Source organism: Xylocopa sonorina, chromosome 15 (genome assembly GCF_050948175.1).
Source record: "Xylocopa sonorina isolate GNS202 chromosome 15, iyXylSono1_principal, whole genome shotgun sequence".
NCBI lineage: Eukaryota > Metazoa > Arthropoda > Insecta > Hymenoptera > Apidae > Xylocopa > Xylocopa sonorina.
In genome coordinates, this window is record NC_135207.1 from 6,429,982 (window position 1) to 6,441,452 (window position 11,471).

General features: G+C 40.7%; 1 protein-coding gene across 2 annotated transcripts; it reads left to right on the forward strand.

The window, feature by feature from the left end:
• Nucleotides 1-262: 262 nt before the first annotated feature.
• LOC143430772 (retinol dehydrogenase 10-A) lies at nt 263-11,438 on the forward strand. 2 transcript variants are annotated; one of them, XM_076907189.1, is made up of 7 exons: nt 263-406; nt 9,523-9,717; nt 9,859-10,218; nt 10,685-10,799; nt 10,883-10,967; nt 11,141-11,251; nt 11,324-11,438. In XM_076907189.1, exons 1-7 carry the CDS (start codon nt 272-274, stop codon nt 11,394-11,396), a joined length of 1,074 nt encoding a protein of 357 aa, XP_076763304.1. In that variant the 5' UTR covers nt 263-271; the 3' UTR covers nt 11,397-11,438. The 2 variants fall into 2 exon arrangements, with proteins under 2 accessions (XP_076763304.1, XP_076763305.1); XM_076907190.1 differs by lacking the exon at nt 263-406 and adding an exon at nt 8,334-8,357.
• The last annotated feature ends 33 nt before the right edge of the window (nt 11,439-11,471 follow it).

Consider the following 11,471-nt stretch of genomic DNA (forward strand, 5'->3'; position numbering starts at 1 on the left):
CTATTCAGTTAGCTTCGTTGGGTTGCATAATCGTTTGTTGGGATGTAGACATCGAAGCAAATCTATCGACCATAAGTACGGTGTCGAAGAATGGCGGAGAAGTAAGAAAAAATCTCTCTTTCTCTTTCTGACATGCTTAAAGCTAGAAATATTATATTTAAAAAAGAAGAGAGAAGAAATACGATATTATATTACGTTGGTAAAAAATTAGGTACACGGTTTCGTAGTCGATGTATCGAAAAGACTGGAAGTCCGTGAGACTGCAAGGTTGATGAGAAAAATGGGCGTGCCAGACGTGACGATTCTGATTAATAACGCTGCTGTATTATATCACAGCCCCTTATTGAATCAAGATTCGGATCTCATAGAGAGAACGTTTAACGTCAATGTCCTGTCAAACTTTTGGGTGCGTTCGTTTACTTAAAAGTTACGATAAAATTCAATTTAGTTAGCGGCTAATTTTGTGGAGGCTAAACGATGTTGCATCTTGCACAGTTGCATTTCCTACTTTTATGGAATTCATTGATTTGCTCTTTGACTGGCCTACTCGTACAATATAGAAAAAAACCAAGTTTGTTAACATTTTAAGCAGACGATAAAAACTTTTCTGCCAAGCATGATGCAAAACAGGAAAGGACACGTGGTGTGCGTGAGCAGTATGTGTGGCATATACGGTGTGTCCCAGAAAGTAGCCTATTGCTCCTCGAAATTCGCTGTGAGAGGTATAGAAATTTGAAAACAACAAATCCATCTTCGACCTACTTCTCAAACTGCTTCTAATTGTTATTGGAACCTAATTTGATTAATTGAATCGCGTAAATCTTGTTCAAATAATTATGCAAATGAGACAGGAAATATGTTAATGTTAAACAGGATTAATGGAAGCTCTCCACGAGGAGCTGCGGTTGGACTCGAAGTCGTCCGACGTGCGATTCACGACTATTTATCCTTTTTACGTGGACACTGGACTAGCCAAGGATCCAAAGTATAGGTAAAACTATAAAGAAAATGGCACACACGCGTGTAGAACTGGTCGATTATTAGAACTCGACTCGTTCCTCGAACGACCGGTTTTTGTCGAATCTTCTAGGTTTCCTTATATATTCGGCGCGATGTCGCCTGAGTACGCAGCAGGAGAGATAATCAAAGCGATCAGAAGAAATTACAACGAATACTCCATCCCCAGGTGTCTCTTCACCCTGAATTCCATTAACAGGTATCTCACCTTTACCCCATTGCATCCTGGCATTAACTCTTGGAAACATTCCGATAATTAACTACGATTTAAATTCAACTGACCCTACAAAGTATAAAACTATTTTATTTATTTGCAACTTCCGTCATATTTGCTCACCTTTGCTCTATTTCTTTTTACACCACTGTTTATCCGTTCGACTTCAGTTCTATCGTCACTAAAATCGCCGAGTAATCGTTGAAATATGGCTGGTTGCTAATAGAGAGCAATCTAACACTTTGTCGCGGTCTTAAAACCTTCGTTCGCCGTCTGTGGCTTCCAGGATGGTCCCTGAAACCGTGATGAGGTTGATCCTCGACTTCCTGGCGAACGTGGACCAGAAACGGCTGAAAAATATCGCTGCCCGTGAAAACGACGCTTCGTAGATCGCAATGACGCGTGCTCGCTTATGCAAGACACCAATTACGTTCCATTAATTACAGCCGCTCATTACGAACGTAATATATATTCGTATCGTAGGGTTAAATGCGTATAGCGGGTAATTAAACGTTTTCCTTGAATATAAAAACGTTGGTAGACGTATCCTTCGGCAGTTTGATGAATTTATTAGCCGCGCATTCGTACGAGAAACAGAGGGAAGGGAACCTCGTTAATAGCTGAAACGTTTCGTTTATTAGCCGCGTTGCTGGTAGTCTCGATATTTGAACGAAACTCCAGGAACCATTCGACTTTCTAGTAAAACTGAATGATAAAAAAACAATTCGATCTTGCACAACCGGTTCCCGTCACACAGGATACGTAAATTTCAAAGTAGATGATTAATGATCATCCTGTTGCAACCGTTTATCGCGATAAAATCTTGATTTCATGAGACATCGAACAGTGAGAATTGTTAACACTCGTTCAGGTGTTCAATGTGTAGTTTCTTTTTTGATATAAAATTAGTTCACAAAATAAATCAGTTCCACGATTTGTATTAATTATGATTCTCTGGTAGTCTTTCATTTGTTAAATAATTGGAAAGGTACTGTACAAGTATAATAATGCTCCTATTTCCGTCTGAATGCAGTTCTGCCTTTTTTAGAGCAACTTTAACCTTGACAGTGAATGGTGCACTGCATGACCATTCACGATGTGCCCTTTCGCTTTCTCGTAGTGCCAACGTCTCATCGGTTGCGCAAGATCTTCAACCATTTAACTACTGCACATACGTTTCTATAAATGCCGAATCATGTACAAATTGGTCGAATAATCGATCGTTTAATTCATAAAACAATGAAAAGACGAAATCGATTCTCGTTAAACTTGATAATTACCGCGTAATTAATAAATGTGGAGTTCTTGTTAAAAAAAGCCCTGGTTCATTGATTTATTATGTATCATTGTAAATAGAAAGACAGATATTGCAGTTATATTGTTGGTGAAATTTTTGCAGATCATTTTAATTGGGTCGCATTAAGCAAATCTATCTCAGTAGGAAACGTGCCTCGTTACCATAAAGTCAATGTCGAGAACTATTTATTGTCGTATCTTTCGCCTTGTGTATTGTCAGTTCGTTTGAGAATTTCAAAGTGCACACGTAAGCATTATTTTCCATGCAGTTTTATGGGAACGATAGTGAAACAGCAAGTGCATTGTATGTTCGTTCCCTTAAAAATCGTATTTTTCTGGTTACATTTTCACTTCATACGTATGAACCGTATCGAAAGAATTAAAAGACACGCGTGCTTGACTTAATACCTTACACGTACGTATGCATATTGATGAATTTTCTCTTTCGATTTAATCATCGCGCAGAAGTTTCCCCATTTTTATTCCACCAAGTAAGTTAACCAGAAAACCTTCGTCTAGCAACAAGAATAAATAATAGGGCAGTTTCGATGGCGCGATCGCCCCGCCGGAAATCGCTGGGTATTCCCGTTCGACTTGTATACCTGCTACAAACAATAGCTTTACGTCTACCTGGGGACAAGTGCCGCCGTCAGGTCGAGGAGAAGGCCTCCGTCAAATAGAAATCTAACGAACCTGTCGAAACTGTTTGAACGGTTTTACGACTTCCGTGGAAAGTCGAAAAGTTCATTCAGCATCGCTCGCGAACGCAGCCAGAGATCGCGCCCCTTGAAACACTCGCGAGCCAGCAGAATTTCACCATTTTCCCGGAGTGAAAGGGAACGAAACGAAGAATGGAAAAGAAAATATGAAACGTTTAACCCTTTCCGATATCGCGGCGTATGCAACAAAATTCTCGCGTTGCGAGATGCGGAGTAACGTTTGCTTTCGCTACGTTAGGACACCTTCTGTCGATTAATTTAGCCATTTCTTAATGTTGCAAGAAAATCAACTCTGAAAGGGTTAATCATCCAATTGGACACGGAAACATTACTTTTCGAACGTGAAGGCCGCAATATATCTCCGATATAGCTCCCTTTCGATGAGGTTTCCCCGCATGAAACGGCCGTGTGCGTATCTTCAAGGAAAACGTAAGCAGGGCGTCGAACTTCTTCGCCAGTACGAACAAAAGGACGCGAAGCGTAATGTAGGCGACAAGCCTCGCCATCTCAGCAGCCTGTCTCAGGATGTTCGACGAAACTGTTGTTCAGTCAAGTTCAAGCGGTCGTGAGACACCAATCCGTCGCGTCTCCGGAGTTTCCGTCAGTGCTCCTCGAGAATCTCTGAAAGTTCGCCGCGGAGCGAACAGAGACATTCGCATTTGCTTCGTTCCCGCTTTAATCCTCCATTTTATTTCCCACCATCCTGTTTTACTGTATCATCCATAAAACGGGGATTATTATAGTGGATAAAAGAGAAACAGGCTGCTTGGGTATCGTGTCAGGTGCGTGGATCCACGATTTATTTAACGATCAGGGTATTTTATTATTTCATCAGAGTGTACAGTTATTAAGCTACATTATTAAGCTCGTTACAAATATGTTATAAATATTATTTATAAGAGAAGAATATGTAAGATTGATTTTCGAGGCTGAATTACGAAAATTGCACGTGGCGACCGGTGAATTCCGCGCTAATTGACTTCAGATTTTTGTAGTCACGAATTCTGTCGACGTACATTTAGTTTTATGATTCTAAATAATTATTATTATTAAGTGATCGAAGGCTGGCTCCATGGGCGAATAATTTTGACATTTAAGAAACGAAGCACGATGGACAGTGATAAGTGGAATCACGAACCTTCTCCGATGTGTTTCTTCTTTCCTGCTGCATTTACATTTGCGTAGTTCAATGCGGTTTTTTTTACCGAGGATCGCGATCACATGAATAATCAGACATGCACACAGCGTTAATGGTGCGAAGGCTACCTTTGACGAGAGAACTAGAATCTGTAACTTTAAAATCAGTTTAGAATGTCGTACAAGTTTACCTTGAGTGGCCAACCATTGAAATGTTCAATTTACACTTGTTAATATAGCGTAAATTAATTTAAATGAGGTACTCTTGGTTCTTCGTTAGACTAATTAGCACGAATCACAATTTCAAATGAACGCTGGCGAGTGGAAAAGGTCTTACTTTTTAACGAGACACGAAAAAGCTGTTTACACTTGTCGAGTTACAATTGATTTTCACTTGTTTAAACTATCACTTTTATTGGGTACATCGATGGCATTCAAGTATGCGTAATTTACTACATACTGAACAATTAGGTACTCGACAGTGACAAAATCGGAGGTATTAATATCTTAAGATTTATCTACTTACATCTTTTTTATCTTTGGCATTATTTTCTTTTCACTCGATCATTCAATATCGACAGTATCGTATTATTAACTATCCATAAAATCTGAACAAAACTTATCACCAACGATCAATATTTCACACCGAAAATTAAAAGTTGCAAATGAAATAAATCAAAACTTTTAATTGGCTGCAACTTTCTTAAATTCACGCAACTAATTTTCAGCGGTGAAGAGAGAAGTGCAGATGTGTGAAATCACGTGCTTGAAGAATCGTTCCTTGGCCTCGCAATTGCACCTTTAGTTTTATCAACGATCGCGTACAAATTGATGGTTCCCAGTAGCAAAACCTTTTACACGAGTTCCTGGTGAGTCCACCTCTTTTTTGCATTACTTTATTATCGATTCGTTACTTTAAAATCGACGTAGCATAAACATTCGTGACTCTTATTAATTGCAATTTTTCTTTTCGCTTTAGTATCGATTTCTTTTTCATTTATTGCAAACAAGGACAGAGAGGAAGTAAAAGATTACTTTGTTCTTGCAGTTATTCATTCAATTCGAAAATATATTAATTTTTATGGTGTTCTAAAGTATTTCTTTATTTAAGTAGAAAATATTTAATCTATGGAAGAGATTTAGTGGAATATTTTGGAAGTTTTCAGGGGAATACCGATCGATCAGAATTGTATTAATTATTCATGGAATATTTCGCGAAAATTTCCACGCACAAACGAGACAAACTTGATCCAGGATATACCACTAAAATCAGTCCGCAGACAGAATGATCTCATCGTATAAAAAAAAACACCGTTAAAACGCCAAACCTGTAATCGAAACCTTGAACTTTCAGGAGCAATGACATCGTATACGTCATTAAACTTAGTAATGATTTATTATTCGAAAGATTTAAAAAATAAATCAACCAATCATTTGGATTTAATACTTTATTACTGATCGTTACTTTGATGTTTGGTAACGGTGTTCATCGAAGACTTCTTCTTGGTGATTTATGTTTGCTAATCATATTTGAAAATTGCGAGTTTACCTTGAAAATAAATTTTATAAATTTCTTTTCGATAGTTACAGCATACATAATGCAAAAGCCAATCACTGCCTGTTTGAATAAATAATAATTTGTATAATCAGTAGGGCGTCGAAGGAGTGGCTCAAAAAGATTCATTAGAGTACCAATAGTTGAAAACCACAATTATTCTAGTCACGTTAGACACTCCTTCGTTGACATTTACATTACATTTACGTGTACGCTTTGCAAATCATCAGAATTCTAAATTTCAAATGGAAAATTTGCGAATATCGCGTAATAAAAAGTTCGCGACTGATTTCTGAATCGTATCGCTCGTTCGAAGTTCGTGGGAAGCAAGGCGGAATTACAAATGCAATTAGCGATCGGCGAAAAGTGCGCGTGTTTATATAACGGAGAAGAGAGCTAGATTAGCTGCGATCGAAACCGTGATTCGTAGAATAGAATGGAAGTCAGGCTAGTTCAGGTATCGTTTATGGTGGGTTTAACGAATCTGGTATCCGTTTCGCCGGACAGGATATTTTTCTCGAATTAAAATTACAAGCTGTACAGTTAACTGGTATTTCAACCCGTTACGGCTAACGTCCGATGAGATTTCCGTTGGAATATCGTCGCGACTGTAAAACGCCACGACTATTCGCAATTCTTCTCGTTCGTCCGTCGATTCTCGAGTTCACTCACCTAATTGCAACGTGGCCATCGAGAGGTAGTTGGAACAATTATTATCGATATTCCCCCAGCGTGTAGGAGAACGCTTGTCCGCGGCTAACCTTGCTCGGTTCGTTAATTACCATAAATCCGTCCGCGAGCACGTGCTCCAGCGGACAAGCTCGCCTTGACCGCCGACGGAAGGATCGAGAGGCAAGTTCACTTGGTGACTTCGCCCGGGGGAGGTTCCGCGGCGCAGCTGTTCGCTGCCAAATCGATAGGCAACGTCACTGACATCGAAGGTCCTCCGTTCGTTGCACTCGCGCTGCAGCATCGGTGCATCGAAAGGGAACTGGTTCTTGGCATCGTTCGCGAGGATCGAACAGTCCCGATACCGGTGGATCAAGTGTACTTCCAACATCTACCATTTGCTGCCCTCGATCGCTCGATTATGATTCGCGAGTCTCGGTGTTTGCTCTTTGTTTCTCTGTAAGTCGTACTCTTTTCTTCGTTCGTTCCTCTGTTAATTGAATGGAAATGATAGATGATGATAAGGCAGTTTTTCAATTCGTCTAAACGTCTGCTACATTTTCGAATAGGGTGTTCCTCGATTTTATTACTAATTTAAATAAAAAAAAATTGGCAGCTCGTTGTCAATTATATTTTAGATATCGTTCGAAGGTAGAGGACCGATCTGCTCTCGCCTCGGTTCTTTCAACCGTACAACTCGGTGCAAAATCGCGTTCTCCAGCCACCTTTCACCCCGACCCTCCGACTCCTCGAGCTCGAATAACTCGGTCAACCCTAAAAAAGGCGAACAAAAAGGAAACTCGCCACGAGTCGCGGTAAAAAGGGAAAGAACTAAAACAGGATAAAAGTTTCGAGGCACGCGGAAGGAATCAACGAGCCGTGTCAATCGCTCGCAGCACGTGCACCAAACCGAATTCTGTACCCAGTGTGCAATCATTCAGACAGAGCGAGAACGCGTTCACGTAATAGACGCGTTATGCAACAGGCTGCGATTTATTCCGTTTTCGATTCAACGTACCCGAGCCACGACACTGCCCACGTGTTCCCTCGACAATCGACACGAGACGTAGCTATTATCACGTAGAGGCTGTTATCGTTCGGTTCTCTTAAAATAGTTTCTGCTGGCGTTTCCATTTCTGGGTTCGTCAGACTCTTCTCTTTCCTGGGAAATGAAAAATCGATATTGTAAACGGTTACGTAAAAAAATAGACATCTAATACGGTCTGTTGCGAAATACTGGCTTGCACGGTAATATAGCTATCAAGAAACCGTAACATTAACTACTCCAGGCAACGTAACTTCCGCGTAGTCATCGGTTACGTGCTTCGATATTGAAATAATAATGACATCTGTTTTATCGCGACCGATCTACGAGCCAAATCTCCTTTCTATCGCGCACTGTTCGACGGATGCCTGTATCTATCGAAAAAACTTGTCAAACATGCTTCGAATCACCTGTTACATTTCTAATCGCGGAGAGAACATCGGTGTTTCCGATAAACTGTAGCACTTTGCTCGCAGCAGAGCCTCCAATGTTAATGTTTCGCGCGATATCGTCGACGTCAATGTGATTTTTGAAAGGTAAACCGATATTCTTTGCACGGTCTCTTGTACGATTGACAGAAATACGTGCACGCGCGGCGAAGCCACACGTACCCGATAACAGCTGATAAGCTGCTGATAGACAAAAGTCACGCGTACATACCTACGTGATGCTGGTCGTCAGAGTGATTAGAGAAAAATGCGATCGGTAAAAGTGAATTAAACAACAATCCGAGGGAACTTGCGTACGACAGACCTTGCATCTTTTCATTTCTCTAGTAAGAACAGAAGAAACATATCTCCAGCGTTCACGGTTCATCTAAACGAAACCTTAAGGGTTCTTACCCCTCTCTTTCGAAACGAAACCTCAAACATAACTTGATTATTTCTCACTTCGATATTATCAGCCACGAAAGTACTTTGCTCGGAAAATAATGCAACACTTTGCACAGCATCCTTCTAAATACGCGAACGTAATTAATAGCGTATGCAACTCAATCAGGGGGGAAATAAATTTGCATCGATCGGCGCTCGAAGCATTCGTCAGCACCGTTTGCTAATTAATTACGATAGAGAAGCTGGAAAGATGGAAATCAGGCGGTGAAGAGTCAGATCCGATGACGATTGACGTTTAAGTGAGATGCTGACGGGTTTTAATCGGTCAAATCAGCGACAGTACACTCCCAGCCATTTCACCAGATACGAATCAGCCTGTTATGCAACGTTGATGTTGATACTTTCGCCGTACTGGCTGGTTCGCTTTTCCAAACTCGACTAATACCTAGACCCCACGGGACACGAGACCATTCAAACGATTGCGCGTCGTTCGATGAGTTTCTTCGCGAGTGCCATCGAGTTCTCCACCCCTGGTTCTCCAACTCTGCAACTTCCTAATACTTACTAATTCTTCTCGAGGGGAGTCTCTCCTTCCAATAAGTGCTCTGACATTCGTTTTCCTTTACAAGTTTCTTTATAACACAGAGGGAGTACACGAGGGTTGAGCTTTATCTCTTTACAGTGTCCTTTTGGTAACCAACGCACTGATATCGAGTTCTATGCCGTACGAGTCTTTAGCCACGAGTTTTCAACAGTTCTCCGATGTTGAGTACCCACTTTTAGAATGTTGTTGTCAGATATTGAACTAGTTGACCCGATATTATCGTTTCCCTTTTTTTATTCCATTTTCATAGTAACAAGTGCTGTTATCTCGAGTCCTTTGCCACCAAACGCTTTTGCTTTCGAGCGTCTATTGTTAAGTAACGAGAGGATCTAATCTCCTCGCGGTTTGCTCGGCTAACTTATTTGTTCGAAATGGCAATTTTTAAGTGAAACTTTGCGCGAACCGGAAATTATTCAGTTTTCTGTCCTTTCAGCGCACGATGTTACCCGTAAGAAGTGAAACACTGGTCGGACCCTCGAGAATGGTCTGCCCTTCGTCCACCGTTTGGTTCCTCCTCACCATGGAGTTCGTGATTGGCATGTTTCTGTCCGCTTTCCTGGCCGTCCTCGCCATCATCAAGTCTCTGCTACCGAAACCACCCAGAGACTTGACCGGAGACGTGGTCCTGGTAAGAATATCGATCACTTTTTGCATATCAGTTCGAAACTTTTATTCCCTCGCATAATGATAATAAGGACAAGAAGAAGAAAAAGAAACTTAAAATTTTAACAAATGAATAGCTAAATAGCTAAATACGAAATTTACGCAGGTAGCCGGGGCCTCCTCGTCGTTGGGCGAATCTCTCGCGGTGGAGTTTGCGAGGAACGGATGTTCCGTGGTCTGTGTGGATAACGACTACGAATCGATCGAGGAAACAGTGTCCAAATTGAAGCAGCAATACTCTGCTATCGAAGAAGTGGAGCCAAGCTACAGAAAAAACGATTCTCCGCGACGTAAGGCAACGATTTCCGCTTACGAGTGTGACTTGTTGGACAAGGACGAAATTAGGAGAACAGCTCAAAAAGTGAAAGAAGAAATCGGAAGGGTCGACGTCCTTGTGACTTGCGTCGGGGATTCGAACCAGGATATCTTCGACACGGCTAGCAGGACCTTGATGAGCCATTTCTGGGTACAGTACGCTCTTTACTCTATTTCTTTTTTTAATTGTACTGTTGCAATTGGTACTTAAGGGTTGAACACACTTAGTGTATAATAATAGTGTATCCCTCGATTTTTCATTTATCTCCATTTTATGCGAAGCTGTATTACCGATGGAAAAGAAGAAATAACGTTTGTACGTAAATTACCGACAGGAAGCAAGAACTTTCATTTATACTTAAATTCGCATTACCCTCAGGAAATGATCAGCTTTCACTTTTATACAAATTAATGCTACCGGCATTACCGACTTTCATTTTTAAGGAAATTCACGTGGCCCGCATTATCGACTCTTACACTGTAAGAAGAAATGAAAGCGTGTAAAGAATTTACAATCTCCTTTTAATTTTTTCGCTTAGATTGCAATAGAACTTTGAATTGGATCTAATTTATTAGCATTATATAAAACTATTGAAGACATATATTTCCGTTCACAGACAGTTCTGGCGTTTCTTCCCTTAATGGTATACCGGAATCGTGCCCATATAGTTGGAGTAACGCCAGTCGCATCATCCACCGATGCTTATCACGGTTCCAGGGCTGCTATAGTGAGTCAGTATCTCAGTGCAGCATCTTTCACTCTAAAAACCAGTTCGATATTGATGGCTTTTATTAATTTTTAATGGCTGATGCAGGTCTTATGGCGAACCTCTGTCACGAATTGAGCAACCACGGCAGCCACTTAACATTCCTGGCGTTCTCGCCAATTGCAGAATGCAGGTGACGATATTTCTTGCGTTTAAATTACGTTAAACCCATATAACTTGGACATTTATTTGACACCCATTCCGAATTTCAAAAATATTTCATTATTCCAAAGAAGCTGATATTCTTCAGATACCTCCGTTCCAATTACATGAGATTAATTAATTTTTTATGGTTCTCCTTTGAAGCACGCTGAAACAGAGCGAGGAACAAGTGGCCAAAAACATTGTCAGAGCAGTGAAGACTGATCAGAATAGTCTAAGCGTCAGTTGGACGTCTAAATTGCTGTATAAAATAAGGTATTGTAGAAGAAACTAAGCACCAAAGAGGATTAATTTCCTTGTATTATTTCCTTACTTCTTACTTGGCAGTTGCATGGTATACAATGGAATCACGCTACTGACACAATGGATCCACTTCCAGGGATGCGATTATCCCTCGTAGATCCAACCTCTCTCCCTCTTTTCGCAATTAATTGTAAGGATCTGGAAGGAATTGTGAGGGAAACCGTAAAATAGA